The sequence below is a fragment of the Micromesistius poutassou genome, assembly GCF_964030765.1.
Source record: "Micromesistius poutassou genome assembly, chromosome: 4".
Lineage (NCBI taxonomy): Eukaryota > Metazoa > Chordata > Actinopteri > Gadiformes > Gadidae > Micromesistius > Micromesistius poutassou.
This window is the reverse complement of record NC_140274.1, coordinates 5,668,793-5,689,735: the sequence shown is the minus strand read 5'-3', so window position 1 is coordinate 5,689,735 and position 20,943 is coordinate 5,668,793. Positions and strand designations below refer to the sequence as shown.

General features: G+C 49.3%; 1 protein-coding gene across 2 annotated transcripts in view; it reads left to right on the top strand.

Annotated features, from left to right (window-relative positions):
• The window catches only part of frya (furry homolog a), a 52,419-nt gene that overhangs the window by 15,129 nt on the left and 16,347 nt on the right, over positions 1-20,943 (top strand). For both annotated transcript variants that reach the window (XM_084466326.1, XM_084466327.1), the window contains exons 17-47: positions 112-219; positions 1,032-1,287; positions 1,710-1,895; positions 2,201-2,287; positions 2,639-2,898; positions 3,509-3,722; positions 4,152-4,276; positions 4,750-4,807; positions 5,611-5,702; positions 5,803-5,975; positions 7,118-7,278; positions 8,450-8,560; positions 9,669-9,823; positions 10,868-10,967; positions 11,087-11,258; positions 11,670-11,947; positions 12,630-12,776; positions 13,137-13,305; positions 13,572-13,662; positions 13,782-13,864; positions 14,564-14,717; positions 14,956-15,059; positions 15,316-15,501; positions 17,257-17,452; positions 17,894-18,015; positions 18,372-18,559; positions 18,759-18,853; positions 18,951-19,570; positions 20,011-20,108; positions 20,210-20,380; positions 20,538-20,678. In XM_084466326.1, the coding sequence (XP_084322452.1) occupies positions 112-219; positions 1,032-1,287; positions 1,710-1,895; positions 2,201-2,287; positions 2,639-2,898; positions 3,509-3,722; positions 4,152-4,276; positions 4,750-4,807; positions 5,611-5,702; positions 5,803-5,975; positions 7,118-7,278; positions 8,450-8,560; positions 9,669-9,823; positions 10,868-10,967; positions 11,087-11,258; positions 11,670-11,947; positions 12,630-12,776; positions 13,137-13,305; positions 13,572-13,662; positions 13,782-13,864; positions 14,564-14,717; positions 14,956-15,059; positions 15,316-15,501; positions 17,257-17,452; positions 17,894-18,015; positions 18,372-18,559; positions 18,759-18,853; positions 18,951-19,570; positions 20,011-20,108; positions 20,210-20,380; positions 20,538-20,678 (5,101 nt within the window). The remainder of the gene's footprint in view (positions 1-111; positions 220-1,031; positions 1,288-1,709; positions 1,896-2,200; positions 2,288-2,638; positions 2,899-3,508; positions 3,723-4,151; positions 4,277-4,749; positions 4,808-5,610; positions 5,703-5,802; positions 5,976-7,117; positions 7,279-8,449; positions 8,561-9,668; positions 9,824-10,867; positions 10,968-11,086; positions 11,259-11,669; positions 11,948-12,629; positions 12,777-13,136; positions 13,306-13,571; positions 13,663-13,781; positions 13,865-14,563; positions 14,718-14,955; positions 15,060-15,315; positions 15,502-17,256; positions 17,453-17,893; positions 18,016-18,371; positions 18,560-18,758; positions 18,854-18,950; positions 19,571-20,010; positions 20,109-20,209; positions 20,381-20,537; positions 20,679-20,943) is intronic.

Sequence of the window (20,943 nt, the reverse complement as noted above, 5' to 3'; positions counted from 1 at the left end):
TATGATGGTAACTTTGTTCTTGTAAGCAGTAGCAATAGTATTAATAGTAACACTAGAAACACAAAGGTCCCCTAAAGATGGAGTGTGAACCCAGGATGTTCTGACCCACAGAGGAGAGAGGAAGCCGAGGATCGACCTGTTCAGGACCTGTGTTGCCGCGGTTCCCCGGATCCTTCCAGATGGGATGTCCAGACCGGAGCTGGTCGACCTGCTCTCTAGGTCCGTTATCAACAATAATCACTTTATTCATACATAATTGTTTTCATTGATTAATGAATGAAAAAAAAAAATCGTTCTCTTTCAGCAATATATATTTACAAGCTTTTGTTATAAACATGTTTTTATTAAAAAGATAAGTTAAAAAAGTGCTACACATTGAAACAAGTAAAATAATGACGATAGAAACGAGTGAGTACACAAAAAAGATAAAATAGAAAATCGAGTTGAAATGCTACTGTAAAGAAAATATTCTTGCATTTGTATGTAACATTTCCAACAAAAAAACGGTGTCAACCATGTAAATGTTGCTGATAGTTAATTTTCCACACCATGAATATACCCTTTGACACGATGCCATTCAAAGGCTTGTTGCAGTGAATGAGACTGCAGTCCAAGCTAGAACATCAAGTGTCTATTACATTATGTATCACCACAGCGGACTCCATATTTACACGGCGGTGCTAAGTGTGCACTACACAGAGGTGTGAGTTGAGACGCTAGCACGACATTCAGCGGCTCCAAACTCTACTAGACAAATTAAATCTAGGTTTCACTCCATGTGCAATCAATTTTATGGTCATAATATTGAGAACCACATTAAATATCATGAAAAAATATTGACAACCATAATGTGCACCTTTTTCTTTTGTAAACAGCTCCTCATCTTTTGAAATAATTCATCCAAATTATTTCAAAATAATTTGGATGAATTGTCATTGGCACTATTAAGTGTTTATTTTTCTTTCGCTCCATACAGTATCTGTATAGGCTTTCGTTAACATGTTTTCATTGATCTGGGTTCTTCTGGGCAGGCTGACCATCCACATGGATGACGAGCTGCGACTCATCGCCCAGAACTCGTTGCAAAGTCTGTTGGTGGATTTCCCCGACTGGCGTGACGACGTCCTGTTCGGCTTCACCAACTTCCTGCTGCGGGAGGTCCAAGACACCCACCAGGGCATGCTGGACACCTCCCTCAAGCTGCTCCTGCAGCTCCTCGCCCAATGGAAGCTGGCCTTGGTCGCCCCTGGGAGAAGCCAGGAACCGGCTAAGATACACACGGCTGAGGTAGAGCTTAACAGCACTTAAACATGTTCATTCTACACTCTCACTACGTCACTTTCACAGGTTTTCTGCTCGATCGGTCGACTTTGATTTGTTCTCTGTCTCTCTTTCAATGTTCCTCAAACAATCAGTCAATCAATTCGTACATCAATCAACACTCTCACTCATCACTTTCACAGGTTTTCTAGTTGGATGTTTCTTCTCAATCATCCCAATTATATTACGTTTCTCTGTCACTTTCTCTGCTCTCTCTGAAAGGGATATCTTAGACAAAAGACAATAACTTTTGGCTTTGCTTTTTCACAACCTTGCAAGCCTCTGACTTGTCTCCTCCAAAGTCAATTCTCCAAAGGGTCTCAACAATAGTAGTCACCCTACCACCACCACCACACTATGAACCCGCTCCTCCTCTCTGTCCCTCCCAGCTGTTACAGGGGGCCCCCAGCGGCCCCAGGGGCCCGGCCGACCGGGGCTCCCACTCGGCCGTGCTGCACGCGGTAGAGGGCCTGGCGCTGGTCCTCCTCTGCTCCTGTCAGCTCAGCACGCGCCGGCTGGCGGTCTGCATCCTCAGGGAGGTGCGCTGCCTCTTCATGGCCCTGGGGCAGACGGAGGTACGTGACTCAGCCTCACAGGGTGGGTGGGTGATACAGTCCCTTAAGGCTTAGTGTATGGTTGGTTCAGAATGGCTCCGACAAATTCAAAGAAAGGATAATCATGTGAAATTCAAATCTCCTTGGTCACTGATGTTTATTAGGTCTAGTTTGGCATGGATGTTCAGTTCATGTTGCTAAGTTAAAAAAAATATTGAAGGGCGATTTCCATGGAGATAAAAACCAAATAGAGACGTTGAGGCTGTTGTTCAGTAACCGGGGTGCTTAATAGTAATTGTGGGTTTTTAATCTCTTTTCAACTGAAGGATGACAACAAGCCGATGATTGAAATCATGGATCAGCTGAGCCCTGTGATCCTGGACAGCTTCATCAACGTGGCGGTGTCCGACACGGTGAGTTATTCTCTCACTTAACCAAATAGCTTTCAGTCCCTCATTACAATCCATTAAGATTACCATCGTAATGTATTCAGTCTGTAACGTGGAGGGAAAGAACTGCTGTGTCTTGTCTTCGGAAGCACAACCAAGTGTCGAATTATCCAGTGTGGCATTCAGAATGCATTACCCCTCTGCTGCCTGGGTGATGCAGTTTAAGGCGGCAGAGAATTACGTTCATATGGAAATCCCTCCTCACCATAAACACAAACCCCAAAATAAAAAAATAAATATATCTTTCTTCTGACTTTGACACTTGTGTCCTTTTGACCCTTGACCTCCTGGCTCTGCCCCCATGCGCCCCCCCAGGCCTCTGTCCCGCCGGGACACAGCGTGGACCTCCAGTGGCTGGTGGAGTGGAACGCCCTGCTGGTCAACAATCCCTACGACGTGCGGAGCCCCTCCCACGTGTGGATCTTCGCCCAGTCCGTCAAGGACCCCTGGGTGCTGTGCCTATACAGCTTCCTCCGTCAGGACAACCTGCCCAAGCACTGCCCCACCGCGCTCAGCTACGCCTGGCCCTACGCCTTCACCCGCATGCAGCTGCTCATGCCCCTGGTCGACCCCAAGTAAGCCCCCCGCATCCACCTCCTTCACCACCTCCACCACCACCACCACCACCTCCACCCTCTGTTCTCTCCATCCCTGGTTCTTTAGTGCAACAACAGGATCAGGACATTCCCATACGCACTCAGACAGCTTTGTCATCTGCTCTTGTCATCTGTCTGTACTGTGCTGATATGAGATTAACACCTCAGGGTTAGGTTCATTCAAGGCAACAGAGAGCTTTCTAAACGGTCCCTGAGCTATGCTGGTTGTACTAATAACATAAGCAATACACCTTGTACTCAGGCTCCATTCCAGCCTGAAGTCCGAGGCTACGTGTCATTCCCTCTCGCTGTTGACATGGTAGTTTATTGCTGAGGGTGATTGATTCCCAGACAAAAGGTACCATTCTGGCTGGAGGTTTTCTCGAGTAAGATGCCCGAGCTCTGCCCTGCCTCTTAAAGACATGTATCTCAGTTTCCCTTTGGACTAGAGCCTCCTAAACAGCTCCATTGCAGTAATAACAGTAGCCCCCTGCCAGGCAGTCAGACTGTGAATGCTACAGGTTTCACACAATAGCCACGCCCGATTCGGCTCTCGTAACGTCTCCTCTCCCCGCTTTGACCTGCCCAGCAACCCGGTGTATGCCAAGAAGACCAGCACGTCTGCGGGCGGCGACGGCTACGTGACGCTGTGGAGGAACTACCTGATCCTGTGCTTCGGCGTGGCCAAGCCCAGCATCATGAGCCCTGGCCACCTGAGAGCCTCCACGCCCGATGTCGCCATGGCAACCGGTGCGGCTGACAGCAGTGGCGGTGGCGGTGGGGTCCTTCTCCACGACAACAAGGTACCTTCACCTCCGCCGCTCCTGCCTCCTCCTCCCGCTGCCTCCAAGCGGCCATTGTTCTTCTTGTTCTGCTCCCCCGCCCCCTCCCCCCCCCCCCCGGGAGGATCAGGTGTTGAGCCCGGAGCTGATGTCTGACCTCACTGGGTGTCAGGTTACACACTGTGGGAAGGGAATACGGGAATACGAAGCGCACAGATGACACTTTGTGACTTTATGATTCCTGTATTTGGTCATGCAGCACTCTTTTGCACTCTTTGTATGATTATAAATTCTCAGACTCACTTGTAAGTTATTTAAAGGCATGTATACATGACTGGGGCTTTATGTTCTTCCAAAGAGATTCCAAGCAGCTTTTAACAACAGGGTGCTTTGGATCTTTCCGATTGGCCGCTCCAATCATGTGACCTGTGTTTGACCCTGTTCCACCAGGCCATCGGCAGCCCGTCTGTGGCCTGGCTCCTGAAGCAGCTGGCTCCCCTGATGAGGGCGGAGAGCATCGAGCTGACCGAGGCTCTGGTCCTCAGCTTCGGCCGCACCAACTCCCTGATCTTCAGGTGAGACCCAGAGATCTGTCACAATAGAAATATATACAGTTTACGGGCATAATGGTAGTGTTTTGGATGTTAATTAGGGAAACCCTGAGTGTTCAGATCCAGTTGAAACAGGTTAGCTGAGCGTTATTTCGGGGCCATGATTAATCTGGTCTTTGTTAATGGGGCAAAAAGCATTGACATGGAAATCACCACACAATGCGTTACTTTCCCAGTAATTAAAGGACGCGGTGTCCTGTGTTTGTCTGGGTTTAGAGGAGCTCAGCAGGGGATTACAGTGGAGCACAGGATTCATGCCATTTTATGGCCCATCCTTTTTGTCACTGGAAAAGATTTTAACCCCAATATGTTCAGTTTGTAGCCACAAAACAATATTTACTAGTAGTAGTTAGCTTGAGTTCTCCCTCAGTATTGTAGTGACTAGTGACTAGGAAGCTGTTTCAGTTGGAGTCATGAGTCTGTATGTCTTCACACAGGGAGCTGGTGGAGGAGCTGCATCCCTTAATGAAGGAAGCACTAGAACGCAGACCCGAGGTTGGTCGCTTGTTTGCATGGCTGGCTGACTGACTGGCTGGTTGTTTGCATGGCTGGCCCACTGACTGGCTGGTTGTTTGTATGGCTGGCTGACTGACTGGCTGGTTGTTTGTATGGCTGGCTGACTGACTGGCTGGTTGTTTGTATGGCTGGCCCACTGACTGGCTGGTTGTTTGTATGGCTGGCTGACTGACTGGCTGGTTGTTTGTATGGCTGGCTGACTGACTGACTGGCTGGTTGTTTGTATGGCTGGCTGACTGACTGGCTGGTTGTTTGTATGACTGGCTGGTTGTTTGTATGGCTGGCTGACTGACTGACTGGCTGGTTGTTTGTATGGCTGGCTGACTGACTGGCTGGTTGTTTGTATGACTGGCTGGTTGTTTGTATGGCTGGCTGACTGACTGACTGGCTGGTTGTTTGTATGGCTGGCTGACTGACTGGCTGGTTGTTTGTACGGCTGGCTGACTGACTGGCTGGTTGTTTGTATGGCTGGCTGACTGACTGGCTGGTTGTTTGTATGGCTGGCCCACTGACCGGCTGGTTAGCTGACTGACTGGTTTGGCTAGTTGGTTTGTCGGTGCACTTGTTGGTTGGTAACTATTGGCTGGTCGTGGATTGGTTGTTCAGCCGGTTGGTTGGTAGATGAATGGCTGGTTAAAAGTGGTTAGGTTGGTTGGTAGATGAATGGCTGGTTAAAAGTGGTTAGGTTGGTTGGTAGATGAATGGCTGGTTAAAAGTGGTTAGGTTGGTTGGTAGATGAATGGTTGGTTGGTTGAGTAAAGTGTCCCGTCTCGTTGACCCAGAACAAGAAGCGCCGTGAGCGGAGAGACCTGCTGAGGCTGCAGCTGCTGAGGATCTTTGAGCTGCTGGCAGACGCCGGCGTCATCAGCGACAGGTAGCCGTGTTCCACCCCAAGGTCCTCCCTCTGCTCTCCGGCCTCCTGGGGCGTGTGCCTCCTCCGCAGTGTCTCACACAGGGATGTTTGTTTGAAACAGCACCAGCGGGGCGCTGGAGCGGGACAGCCTGGCCCTGGGCGCCTTGTTCCTGGAGTACGTGGACATGACCCGCATGCTGCTGGAGGCGGAGAACGACAAAGACGCCGAGATCCTGAAGGACATCCGGGCCCACTTCAGCACCATGGTGGCCAACATGGTGCAGTGTGTCCCAGGTAGAGGCGCTTTGATTTAACTGTTGAACGCAGCTCTAGACGGGATTTACCATACAAATCATTTGGGTCTCAGGATCATGTTGCAAGCTTAGTTATTTCATTGTTACATAAAAATTAAAAATATCTTAAATCTGAGAAAACGAAATTGATGTATTACATTTTATAAAAATATATATTTATTTTTATAGAATAAAGAAAGAAGTTAATTTGTTTAATCTGGTAGTACACAACTATCTGCTCTGAAAAAACACGTCATTGTACCTTATTGTATTTCAAATTCATATTTATGATGAAGAGATGCATCCTCCAGTCATGAACATGCTTTTCGTGACTTCTACTATTACATAACATTAGATTTGTCTTTTTTAATTTGATCATGTCACAACAACTATGAAAACAATTGTCTAACCTCCGGCTAACCTCGTCGTACAAATCTCCGCACTGAAAGTATCTGCTCACTTTAAAACTCTTTCTGGGGGGAGGATGTCTATTAGAGTCCGTCAGTCCATTAGTGGAGCGTCCCGGCCGTCCATTATAGGATTATGAATTATTAAAAACGGGCCCTCAATCTGTCCCGGCCTGGTGCTGTACAGTCCCTACAGTCTAACAGAATAACTTTAACATTGATCTCCGTTTGGACATATCCCACCAGGGAACGGGTTCCAGAAATAGTTTATGAATTAAGAAGAGAGTTCTGGAGAGGCTAAGGCAGGTGATCACTCACACTGAGATGGCTCTCAGGCCCTCTCACTGGAGGGAACCTGTTAATGGATGTACACAATCAGAACAAAACACAAGACATTAAGATATTAAAACATTAAGGGATAAGAATACCATTTTAATTTCAACCTGTGCATTAAAGACAACACTGCATTTCAAGAGGTAGGACATTATGCATGAATTAGACATTAGATCATCAGATGTATTACGCCTGGCTTCTGTTCGATTTGTGTTCAGTCTTGAAGGTTAATTTTAAGTGCAGCCCACTCTCTGAAAACTTTAATAAATATAATATATATTTAAAAATAGTATATATAGATCTCTCCCGTATGGTGACTCAGCATAGTGAGACAGACATTTGCACTGGACTTGTAAGCGCTTCTGGCTAGTTTTTCCACCTCCTCTGCTTCTTCTCTCTCTAGTGCACCACAGGCGCTTCCTATTCCCCCAGCAGAGTCTTCGTCACCACCTCTTCATCCTCTTCAGCCAATGGGCTGGCCCGTTCAGCATCATGTTCACCCCCCTGGACCGCTACAGCGACAGGAACCACCAAATCACCAGATATCAGTATTGTGCCCTCAAGGTAAACACCTGCACCCAATGGGTGGCACCCATTCCAAAGTTCCAAAGTTCCAAAGTTGCATTCAGTTCCCCCACCCAGCTAGCGTTAAGATCCAAAATGGAAGCATGATGCCCACTGGGTGACTCAGGCCCTTATCTATGACCTCCTCAACCTCTAGTATTTTCCCCTTAAGGACCAAAGACTTTCTGTGCATAGAAGGTAGATTGACCTTAATGGTTTACAACACATTACGTATACATCAAGCATTTATAGTTAGCTACCATCTGTTCAATATAATGCACAGTTCAATTATGTATTTTCTTTCACTGCTGTTAGCCAACTTTGTTTTGATGACTTAGCCAAAGCTAAATTTGACCCCTCAACATCTTATCTTCTAATTTTAGCCTGTGACATAGTCTATACATAGAGGTTAAAGTCATTGCAATGGCGACACATAGCCCCCGTCAACGCAGCAGCATATCAGGTCGCTGCTGGGAGACGCTGCTATCGGCTGTAAACAGCTTAGCTCATTAACAAAACAAAGTTACTGCATTGCTTGGTGCTTTGAAGTGCTGGTGCCCATGCTATGGTTTTAAGATCAAGCGTGATACCCATAATTCCTAGAGTTTTTTTAGGAGTGTAATTACAAAGTCTTTGTTTAAGACTGTTGACCCTTTGTTCATTTAGGTTTTATGACACTTTTAAAGACAATACGCTCTTGACTGGACTGTTATCAGTAGCGCAGAAGGAAACAAAATAACTTTAATTATAAAATTGTTACACAAATAGACATTGTTCTTTATACACCTCTGCAAGAAAAAGGTGTATTCAAACCAATCTCCCTAAGCTAATGCTTCGAATAACCCAACCACTTCTTCTAAGGTTGTTGTGACCCTACGAATACCCTAACGCTTTGATAGACATAAACGTGTACGACTAACCAAACAAGCACAACACTGAAAAATGCTGTCCATAACATTTCAGCCTTCTCCTGCATACCCCAGACGTTCTCACGCTTTCAAGATCCCGGCTGCCTCTGAAATAGCATCGCTGCAGTCCATTTCAGATGTCCCCCGACCCCCCAAAAAACAACAATTCACTCTCCCCGAACGGAATAGTTTCCTGAAATAACCGTTTATCTTCTTCTTCCAAATGTGTCTAATTTTAATTGTTTTCCCCCGGTCCCTTCCAGGCCATGTCTGCCGTGCTGTGCTGTGGTCCGGCGTTTGATAACGTTGGCCTGTCGCCTGACGGCTACCTCTATAAGTGGCTGGATAACATACTGGCCTGCCAGGACCAGCGGGTAAGTGGCTGGTGATTCATCACGCCGTTGTATTGAGACAAAGAACCGACCCAGAAACGGCCCTCTGATCGCTGGGGATTCGGGGCCCCCAAATCGAGGGGGAAAGATACAAACGCTAACCGGGAGCTGGTCACAGAGCTGCCCAAAAGCCTGGCAGCCAGGGGAAAGATGGCTTTTATGTTGGCGGTAATTTAATCATTTAGGCGTTTATTGAGGCACAAAGTGTGGCGCGTTTCTCTGTGTGTTAGCTGATTCTCTCTTCATAAGAAATAAAGTTGGTTTTCAGCTTGTGCGTCTGTGTTAACATTACATGGGTGTGGGTTGCATAGATGATATTGACTTGGCATATTGCCCAGAACAGAAGTTATTCATCTTCCTTTTGGCATGGCATTATAGATTCCTCCCTGCGCCATATCAAAACCATGACACGCTTTTCAAACCCAAAAAACCTTAATCTTTCAAAACGGGATGGCTCCCTAGAGAGCCTCCCTTTGTGAACTGGATCAACCTTTGATTTAGCGAACCAAACATGGCGGATACATGAGACACCAGACAAACTAGATATGGAGATATCACTTTCTCACTCGCCCTCACTTTATAAATCTCCCGATGTGACTGACCTAATATGTAGTAACATCAGAGCAGTCTTAAGCGGCTTCTGACCAAAGATACATCAGTGTATCATTTAGTTTGTTTTTTATTTCCTCCTCTATCTCTTCAGACATAAATTGTCCTTTAATCTTCAAGTTGGAAGATTGTGCTGGGCCCAGATCATCCACAGTCAAACACTCTCTGCTGCTGCACCTCCTACTGTCTTAAGGACTGATTATGGTTCCACGTCGACGCAACGCAAGGACCACGCAGACGCTTCGACGCAGTTGTGAACCTGTTTTGGTTCTGCATGGGGTTTTAGTAAGTGCTGTGTCGCCTCGACACAAGGTTAATATTTTTGGGAGGTGCACGTCAGGCCCTTGCGGTGGCAAAGAGGGTCCGCAAGGACTGTAATGGGTCCGTAAACCCCCTTGCGTTGCGTCGACGTGGAACAAAGTAGCGATAGGACGGATGTTTTGGAACGCAGCCATAATCATGTCTTGTGTGTTCCTCTCAGGTCCACCAGCTGGGTTGTGAGGTGGTCATCCTGCTGCTGGAGCTTAACGCCCAGCAGGTGCACCTCTTCAACTGGGCCGTGGACCGCTGCTACACCGGCTCCTACCAGCTCGCGTCCGGCTGCTTCAAAGCCATCGCCACTGTCTGTGGAAGCAGGTGCGGCATTCCCTCTGTCCTCCCGATACAGGAGTCATGTGGTGTTTTTGTTCTTGAGGTTAATGAAAACAATTTTTGTAGCCTGCCAGCGGCTGACAACTGATTGTAAATGTGTTTCCTGTAGATCAAATTATTCTAGTTGAAATAGATGTTGGTGAATTACCCATTTTGCCTAGCCTGGCTATTGCCAGACCAAGCTCAATCGTAGATTGCATGTAGGTCTGGGGAGGTTGCTGTAATTTTCTTCAGCACAAGAGGTGTGATCAATGGATGATGTTAAATTGACTAATTCACCGAATTGATTAATTCGGTGCATGCCTTCCCTGTCGTCATTGTGTTAAACCAGCCAATAGCACGCCAGAGGGAACAGCCAGTGATTGGCTCCCGCAAAAACGTATCGAAACTAGAAAGAAATGTATTGCTCTTCTCCAGACCCTTCTGCAGGGCGAACTCAAATCGCCGGCAGAATGGGCGGGGCTACAGTCTACATTTTGCCAGCTTGCAGTGCATTACGGGTGATGGAGAAAGTAGTTTGATAAAACTTAACTGTGTACTTCATTTTTGGCATCAAGTTAGCATCACTTTTTTAGCATTTGTGGTTCAAGTTACGGCTTACCAAGACGATGAGCTCATGCAGCTCTCCAGAGCAAAGGACGAGGAAATTCACTTTTACATCACATCAAATTGTAGTTAAATCTTGTGGTTTCCGCTGTGGTGTTTGTTTCCCAGCCTGTTTGAGATGCACCGCAGCATCCCTGTCACGGGTGCCTTCAACCTCCAGCCTCTTTCCACATTTCCTCCGATAGGGTGTGAACGGCTCTGGCCAGCGATCTTACAGCTCCACTTCTCCACCTCAGCTAATCCTGTTAGAGGGCTCGCTCTCCATTCATCCCTCTTCACACTTCCCTTCCTTGTTTTATCGATCTCTACAAAGGAGTTCACAATCTCGCCGCAACCCCTCTCACACACAGACCATATTTCTACGCGGGGCGGAGGGAGCGTAATGTAAACGTCCCTCTCTCGTCCCTCTCTCCCAACATGCAGGAACTACCCATGTGACATGGTGACCCTGCTGAACCTGGTGCTCTTCAAAGCGTCAGACTCCAGTAGGGAAATCTATGAGATTTCCATGCAGCTAATGCAGGTAAAGAACTCAAGAGAAACCAGACCTCAAACCAGGCCAGGCCACAAACCATTGCTCCGGTTACTCCCAATATGTTTTTAACTGACTTAAGTCCCCTTTCTTCTTTTCCATCCTGCTAGATTCTTGAAGTTAAGCTGTCTGTTTACTCTAAGAGGATTGGGGAGCAGAAGGCCAGCAGTATACTGTACGGCACCCACCGGCCCCTTCCACCTCTCTACAGCGTCTCTCTAGCCCAGCTTTCCTGCCAGCTGGCTAGGATGTACCCCGAACTCACCCTGCCTCTGTTCTCAGGTGACCACGCGCACGAGTCAATGTGTGTGTGTGTGTGCGTGTGTGAGTGTATGAGTGTGTGTGTGTGTGTGTGTGACAAAAAAGCATTTCTCCGAATAGCTCCTCCAAAGCGCCATCAATAACGCTGGGACAAATGCAGCACTTATTTCTGTCAACAATCTCTCACTGATTTTACCTGACTTAACCTCTCTCTCTCTGTCTGTCTCTCTCTCTTGCTGTGTCTCTCGCTCTCTCTTTCTCTCTCTCTCTGTCTCTGTGTCTGTCTGTCTGTCCGTCTGTCCGTCTCTTTCTCTCTCTTTCTGTCTCTCTCTCTCTCTCTCTTTCTCTCTCTCTCTCTCTCTCTCTCTCTCTCTCTCTCTCTCTCTCTCTCTCTCTCTCTCCCTCTCGCTCTCTCTCCTTTCCGGTCTCCAGAGGTGAGTCAGAGGTTCCCCACCACCCACCCCAATGGCCGGCAGGTCATGCTCACCTACCTCCTGCCCTGGCTCTCCAACATAGAGCTGGTGGACCAGGGCCTGCTCTCCCCCCTCTCCCCTCTCTCCCCCCTCTCCACACCCAGCAGCCCAGAGTATGAGGCCTCTGGGGGGGACGCTGGTCTGGGGGGCTCCCACCACCAGCTGATGGGCAGCGGATGGGGGTCTCTGCAGGCCACCTCCATGGTCCTCAACAACCTCATGTTCATGACCGCCAAGGTATGCACACGTGGAAGAGGAATGAGAAGGATTTGATATCGAAGTATTTAAGTATGCTTAGATAGTTCTCTAGTTATGTTAGTCGCTTTGGATAGAACTGAGTAAATGTAAAGGGTAAAAGTATGTGATATCACTTTTGTTTTATTAAGCAGGTGCTTTTTATTTATATATTAGTGTGTGAACCAGGTAAAATAAGTAGAGGGATTTGAGTGTGTGTGTGTGTGTGTGTGTGTGTGTGTGTGTGTGTGTGTGTGTGTGTGTGTGTGTGTGTGTGTGTGTGCGTGTGTGTGTGTCTCTGTGTGTTTCTGCATAGTGTGTGTGTGTGTGTGTGTGTGTGTGTGTGTGTGTGCGTAGTGTGTGTGTGTGTGTGTGTGTGTGTGTGGGTGTGCCTCTGTATTGTGTGTGTGTGTGTGTGTGTGTGTGTGTGTGTGTGTATGTCTCTGTAGTGTGTGTGTGTGTGTGTGTGTGTGTGTGTGTGTGTGTCTGCGTAGTGTGTGTGTGTGCGGGTGTGTCTCTGTAGTGTGTGTGTGTGTGTGTGTGTGTCTGCGTAGTGTCTGTGTGTGTACCAGGGTGGGTTGAGGATAGACAGCCTCAATATAGTCATTATGGATGATGGATATCGGTCAAGGGAGGGACCTGACTAGATGAAGTTAACCCTGCTCTGCTGCTCCTCCCCTGGCAGTACGGAGACGACGTCCCCGGGCCGGAGATGGAGAACGCCTGGAACTCCCTGGTCAACAACCAGCGCTGGGGCCAGAACCTGCGCACCACGCTGCAGTTCCTCATCAGTCTGTGTGGAGTCAGCAGCGACACAGCCCTGCTGCCCTACGTGAGCCTCCACTGGTCTTAGCTTGAGCATTGCTTCTGAATCGTTCGACTCGCTGGTCTCAGTCTTAGCGGGAGCATCTTGTCTTAATGGTTCACCCCACTGGTCTCAGTCTTGAGCTTGAGCCTCACGTCTGAATGGTTTGAGCTGCCGAGGTTTGAAATCTTAACTTGAGCCTCATATCTGAATGGTATGTTAGAGAAGTTAGAGAATTTCAACAATTATGACAAAAGATGCTCCTAAAGTAAATGATTTGCGCTAGTTATTATGACATGTCTCTGAATTCACTCAAACACACTAAATTCACTTCTAGTGTTGTACCCGAACTATGTTGTAACATGGACCATAACTGTGTGTGTGTAGATCAAGAAGGTGGTGGTGTACCTGTGTCGTGACAACACCATCCAGACGATGGAGGAGCTGCTGTTCGAGCTGCAGCAGACGGACCCTGTCAACCCGGTGGTCCAGCACTGTGACAGCCCCCCCTTCTACCGCTTCACTGCCACGGGCAAGCCCCCCCCTGGGGCTTCAGGTACGCCTGGTGACTCCCTGGTGACACCCTGGTGGTCCCCATTTGTTGAGTCAAGTTGATAATTTAAGGCTTTATGATTGGTTGATGGTTGCATTACCATGATTGGTTCATAAACTCCTGCTAGTAGCCAATCATACAAATAACCAAAGCTGCTAATACTTGTAATGGGTTCCAACCCATACTTGGGTTGACTGTACAGAGTGTCTGGTTTTCCTGTATGAATAAAACTGGATCTAATATACTCACATTATTAAAACATGTTTTAGGCACCACATCCAGCAACAACACGATGGTGGCGGGCCAGGATGGCTTCGCTGACACGGACGAGACCAAAGCGTCCAAGGAGAGCGAGGAGAGGTAGGCCTGTGAACACCCAGCCGCCCTGAACCAACGGCCGGCCTGCGCCCTGTTGTCCCAGAGCCCATCTGGGGAACTCCAGCTCTTCATGGTGCTCTCCTTCTGTGACCCCCCCACAGGCTCAGCCACATCAAGCGCGCCCACAACCGCCTGGAGTCGCGCTACAGCAACAGCTCTGGAGGATCCTACGACGACGAGAAGAGTGAGAGTCCTATCCTCCCCCAGCCGGGGGCTCCCTCGGTCGGGATGGGTGGCGAGGGTGGGGGTGTGAACCATCCAGCAGTGAGCTGGGGAACACGCCGGGTGTTGGAGCGGAGGGGATGGTGTGTCTATTGATTATGCATGAGGAGGACCACAACAGAGCGGCCCCTGAGATCTGAGGGGCCCAGGGCTCTGCTGAGGGGGGCCGGCTGAGAGGAGAACAACTGGCACCGCACTAAAGGAATACTGGGGTGTGGTGGTGGTGGTGGGGGGGGGGGGGTGTTGCTTAGACACTGCCAGTGACCTGAAACCGACCGATTGTTTCAACTTTTGCTGGCTCCAAGTCGCCTCGGCATCTGACTAACAATCTAACAATGAAACTTGTGGGAAAAGGTTGAAAATAAATTAGAAGCGGTTAGATTCTTCATCGTCACGCCTAGACGTCACTTAATCCTGCACACTGCAAGTCTCAATAACAGCCAAATATGACAGAATACTGAGAACCGCTTGTTCAAGATAAATAAAGCGCAAATAATCAAACAGGTTTTGGGCTGATATACATAAGCACACACAGGTCAACGCTGAAGGGTTGGAAAATAGTGGACCTCACAAGCCATTCAAACTCCCTTCCCCTTGCGGCCCCAGGGTTGGAGTAACCATAGTGATACTTCATGTATTTCACGTGTGTATGTCTCCTCAGGCGACCCCCTGCCTCCCTACGCCGCATGGCTGGTGTCGGTGGTGGAGACCAACCAGCCCCACCCTCTGCCTATGCCTTCCAACGGAGGGTGCTGGGTCCCACTGGTGGACTTCCTGCCCGAGACCACCATCCCCCCCCGAGGACCCCTGCACAGGTAGGACAAAGTATACATTTTTATCAAACTATAATAGTTCCATTATATCCTCGACTAACTATTTAGTAGAAACTTCCATCCTACACGACAGTGATTTGAGATAGATGTCTTCAAGGAGTAGGTAGCGGTTTAGATTATTCCTTCTTAAGGATAGCCTACTGATAAGCCACATTGGGGGATCAAACCCAGTGCGAGTTAATAGAAGGCTCCATCCTTGGTTGTGTCTTGTCTGTGACAGGTGTAACATAGCGGTGCTCTTCATGACGGAGATGGTGGTGGACCACAGCGTCAGAGCAGACTGGGCCGTCCACCTCCCCCTGCTGCTGCACGCCTTGTTCCTGGGTATGTCCTCACCAGCCTGACCCTAAGACTATACCAAACCACGACCCGGACCCTAACCCTAACCCTAACACTGTTCTTAACCCTGACCATAAGACTGTACTTAACCCCGACCCTTATTGTAACCCTAAGACTTTACTTAACCCTGACCTTTACCCTGACCCTGACATTCTATCTCTCCAGAAAAACTGTTCAGAAAGTTCTCCAGGCAAGTGACCTCAGCATGAACTGACGGAGGCCCCTCTTCTCTCTCCCCCAGGCATGGACCACTGCCGCCCAGAGGTGTTTGACCACAGCAAGCGTCTCCTGCTCCACCTGCTCATCACCCTGTCCTGCAACAACAACTTCCAGGGCATCGCCCCGGTCTTGCTGCAGAGCCGCGAGGTCAACGCCAGCAGAACCCTGACCAGCCGTCCCAGCTTCCAGCCAGACGGCTCCGCCACAGGTACCAGGCCTTTACATATCATGTACACGCACAATCCCTTACATTGCCTTCTGGATCCACTGTTATCTTCATACTAAACTGTCTCTTCACTTTATTAATCTAATATTGGATTTCCCCCTTAGGGTACAAGTTCGGTCAAGCAGTTCGGAATATTTGCACACATAATGGAAATAATGATAGATGATTACGATTAAAAACAAAAACACCAATACAAACTTCTTGGATGAAACAAAGATGTTCTCTGGATCTTATAACAACATAGCTCGCCGTCCACGAGAGAACCTTCAGGAGCATGATTTATGAGGGACATTCAGATTGTGGCTCCAGGAACAACAACAGTCATTAACCCTCCTACGGCGAGCGCGGCTGTGAGCATGAGATGACTAAGTGAGCTTCCCCGAGGGAGGTGGGAAGCTGTGTTTGCGTGGCAGCTGTACATTTAACCCAACGCTCCTCTCCTCGGCTAATCTCTGCAAAAGTACTGCCAGGAATTTAGCTCACATTCCATGTCAGGGAGGACAGATAAGTTCCTTATCAGGGGGGAGGAAATATTTAGAAACGGTGCCAACAACAATATTGTTTGCAGAGGACATCAAGGGTCTTGATTAAAGCATTCCAACCTGACTATTTATACCCGCACCCAGACAGTCATTCTGTAGGGGTGGTGCTGCACACATCTGGAGTTCAGTCCGTTGATATTTATTTTGAATGTCTGCATGAATTAGTGCTTTGGAAATTGTTTGGTAGGAAGAGTATTTATTTGCTATGCAAAATCGACTCTCTTTTGAAGAATCAAGACGCTATGCTAAGACTTGTTCATAAGGTATAAGGTTCATGATTCCATACTATGAATTTAGTTAAACAGGTACAGCTTGAAACATGGAAGATGGATGTAATAAATGCAAAAGGCCAGTCAAACAAAAACACACACAGTGTGACGTCTACAATGTACAAAAAATCCTCAAGTGTGTGTTAAGTGAGGTTTTGAAGCAGCTTGTCATTGCCTTAGGGTGTGTTAAGTGTGAGTGGATCTAGTAGTCTGAAGCCAGGCCTCCCCTTTGAGAAGGGGTGTGCCCCTGCCAGAGGAGAGGTTAGGAGCCAGTAGGCTTGCATGGGGCCCTTCGGACGGGTCAGGCCTCACTGATATATAAGTGAGGCCTCACAGTATATTGTATACATGGTGTCAACATGGAGGAGGGTTAGCTGCAGGCAATTATCTAAGACTGTGCTGTGCTATAACTCCGACCCTGCTTCCTCCTCCTGCTTCCTCCTTCCACCCCTGTCTGTGGGTGGTGCTACTTGGGCATAGCCGGCATTTGGGAGTGTCCTTTACAGACTCCAAACACAAACAAACGTGATATTATCTCGGTGGTGTTTAGCTGCGCCATCCCATTACCACTGCACGGATATTCGACCTGATGGCTTCTGAAACAGACCAGGGGAAGTAGAACCTGTAGACAGGACTAATTGGATCCAAATTCCTGGGATGCCAAAACACAGCCCCTCCTACTACTCCCTGGTTCTCCTCCACAAACACACACACACACACACACACACACACACACACACACACACACACACACAATTCCCTCCGTACCTCAACACCTGCACCTTTCAAAGTAACAGCGCGCCGATGCAACCTAGTTCTGTAAAACCTAAGCAGTGGATTAGAATTCCACTTTTAAGTGTTTTGTTCAGCATTATTCTCCCTTCTACCTGCCGTCACCAATGACCACCCACCTCCTCTCCCGCCAGGTGGAGGGTTTGACTTCCTGAGGGAGGGCCAGGGCTCTCCGGTCCCGGACTCCGGTCTGAACTCCTCCTCCACCTCCTCCAGCCTCAGCCTCGGGGGGAGCACCAGCAACCTGCCCGACATGTCCCAGGAGGAGCTGGACCCCTCTGGCCAGCTGGACCACAAGACCAACAAGCTGATAGAGTTCCTCACCACCAGGTACCGGCCTTCTCCCTGCTAGTGGCCATCTTGGCTCCATCCTGGCTCCATCCTGGCTCTCAACCCTAGCCGGGTCACCAGTCACATCCTAAGGTTGCCTGTATTGAGGAGCGTCACTGGATTTAGTACGCCCCCTACTGGTTTGACAGTCAGACAGGGACTATCACAGGATAAATGACAACTTCACATATCAATTCCAAGCCAAATTTGTATTTTATGCAAAAGCCAACTAGCGCCTAACATTGTCACACAGCTGACTCTTTGCATGAAGGAAATCGAACCCGCAACTGATTTGAATGCCCATGGGCTACATTACAGAGGAAGGCAGGCAGGCGAAATGTAGCATCTTCCTTGTCTTTGGTTGATAACAACACGACCAGTAGTACCAGTACCAACCTGGGAGATGCGGTTGTCTAACAGGTTCTCCCTGGTGTTCTCCAGAGCCTACGGACCCCTGTGGTGCCACGAGGACATCTCACCCAAGAACCAGAACTCCAAGAGCACCGAACAGCTCACCAACTTCCTGCGGCACGTCATCTCTGTGTTCAAGGACTCCAAGTCAGGTCCGCTTCTCCCCAGAGAATGGACCCTCCCACAATAACATGTCACAAATAGGATGGCACATCTCACATTTTAGAAAACCTAGCAATCCTGCTATTACAACGGTGGCTCTTCAATGCATAGCTCACCATTCTGTTCCCTCTCTGCTCTGTCCCCTGTCTGTCTGTCCTCGGTTTGTTCGTCCCCTGCCTGTCTATCTGCTCTGTCCCCTGCCTGTCTGTCCCCTGCCTGTCTGTCCCCTGCTTGTATGTCCCCTGCCTGTCTATCTGCTCTGTCCCCTGCCTGTCTGTCCCCTGCTTGTATGTCCCCTGCCTGTCTATCTGCTCTGTCCCCTGCCTGTCTGTCCTCCACCGTGCAGACTTCCACCTGGAGCAGCAGCTGAGCGAGGTGGCGCTGCAGACGGGTCTGTGCAGCTCCTCCCGCCACTATGCCAGCCGCTCCTTCCAGGTGTACCGGGCGCTCCGCCAGCCCCTCTCCGCCCACGCCGTGTCCGACCTGCTGTCCCGGCTGGTGGAGGTGGTGGGGGAGCACGGGGAGGAGGTCCAGGTCAGTAGGAGGGTTTAATGTGGGTGTGGGTGGGGGTGTGTGTGGGTGTTGGTGGGTGTGGGTTTGCTATTCAAAGTGACTAGCATTATATTCAGCGGAGCAGGTAGTGTACAAGTGGCTGTGGACATTGGGGATCGAACCCAGAACTTTTCAGAACTTTCTCAAAAACACCATGTGTTAACCGACCGTTCTCCTCCAGGGCTACGTGCTGGAGGTTCTGCTGACCCTCGAGTCAGTGGTGGATAACCTGGCAGAATGTCTGAAGAACCAGGACCTCATGGCCCTGCTGACCCGGTACGACCCGTCCTCCTCCCCCTCTCCTCTCTCCTCCTCTCCTCTTACACCCTCACAGTCTCCCAGAGAGCTTGATGAACGCCGTGTTCCCCTCCAGAGCGTCGTCGCCAGACTTCCTGGGCGGCGTTGGTGCTGGCGGTGCGGGCGTACGGCTGATGTCAAACCGGAAGAGCACGGGCCAACTGAACCCGCGGCGCGCCGACCGGAGCCGGCACCAGCGCAGCTCCTCGGTGCCCAAGAAGTTTGGCGAGGCGGACCGCTCGTGCTCGGACCCCCCCCGCAGCGCCACCATGGACCGCCTGCAGGCCTGCTTCCAGCACGGTGGCGGCGGCGGCCTGGCCAAGCCCGCCCACAACCCGCTATCCTCGTCCGGGGACAATCTCAATGACCCCTCCAACGCCAACCACCCCAGCAACCTGCTGGCCACCATCTTCTGGGCGGGCGTGTCGCTGATGGAGTCTGACTTTGAGTTTGAGTACCAGATGTCCTTGAGGCTACTGGGCAAGCTGCTGGCCCAGGTGTGCCTGGAGCAGCCGGAGAGCCGGGAGAAGCTGGAGAAGATGCAGGAGCAGCTGAGGTGGAGCAGCTTCAGGGGGCTCCAGCAGCTGCTGCTGAAGGGCTTTACCTCGCCCTCCACCACCGAGCTCACCCTGCACATCTTCTGCCAGCTCACGCCTGTGTCCCGGGTGCCCGTGGTGGACAGCTCCCAGACCATAGGTGGGATGTGTTGCTTATGGTGTACAGGGGGATTTGTGTTGTCACAGATTGTGTACGCAGGGTTAACCCTAAGCCAAAAGTTGGAGTGTTACATCCACCCAGCAGAACAGTTCACCGTGAAATATACGAAAAACTGAAATGTTGTCCACACACTCACTGTTCCACTGGTGATAGAAATTGAAATGGCTCTGGGGGGCTTTTTCAACCCACTTCCCTGTCTCTCTTTACTGACCTGCCTATTAAAGCATAAAGAGGCCATAAAATACTTTATATAATGAAAAAAGTATTGGAATTGCCAGAGTAATGGCGGATGTGCAGCAGTGTTCGTTCACTTCTCATCAAGCTGCAGCTGTCTCAGTGGGGCATGGCCGTTTTAGATTCCTGATGGAAGTGTCCCTGTGGGAATGAGTGCTCATCTCTGTCATTGTTCCCCTGTGTAGGTTTCCCCCTGAACGTCCTCTGTCTGCTGCCACACCTCGTCCAAAACTTTGACGGCCCCACACTCTTCTGTCAAGACGCCGCGCAGCGGATAGCACAGGTCCATGTTTCAGCATTTTTCACCTCATTATTTAAAGTGCAGGCATTGGTTTCCAACCGTTTTCCATATTCCAACCGTTTTCCATATTCGGTATTCGGCAGGTGTGTCTGGAGGAGAAGAACGCCAAGCTGTCTAACCTGGCGCACGTGATGACCTTGTACAAGACACACGCCTACACGCGGGACTGCTTCTCCTGGGTGAACGTTGTGTGCCGCTACCTCCACGAGGCCTTCCCGGACATCACTCTCAGCATGGTCACCTACATGGCCGAGGTGAGTACAGCCAAACTCTCTGCTCTGAGTGGCCATTCAAATCGTTTTTTTCTTAGGGAAGATACAATGACATGTTCAGGGTTGTCAAAGTAAAGGTACTAGAATTTCTCGATTTAAGGGAAAAGGTACTCATGGTTTCCTTTCTTAACGGTGTCAGTTGTTGGAGAAGGGACTTCCCAGCATGCAACAGACACTGCTGCACATCATCTACAGCCTGTTGAGTCACATGGACCTGGCTGGAATCCAGGCCAAGCCATTCAACATGGAGGTGCTGAAGACTATCGAGAAATTTGTACAGGTGAGGGAGAACATACACACACACACGCACACACAACACCCCCCCCACACACACACAGACACACACACACACACCATACATTGACCCTAAAATAAGACTCTTGAAGGATCTGTTTGCTCTTCATGTTTGCTTGTTTTAATGGTAGGCTTTATAGAGCACCACTGGTGTCTTTAAACACCAATAAATGCATACCTATTGTGCTACGTTTTCCTACACTGAGCCTTTAGCGTTGTTTGTGTGTGTGTGCGTGTGTGTGTGTGTGTGT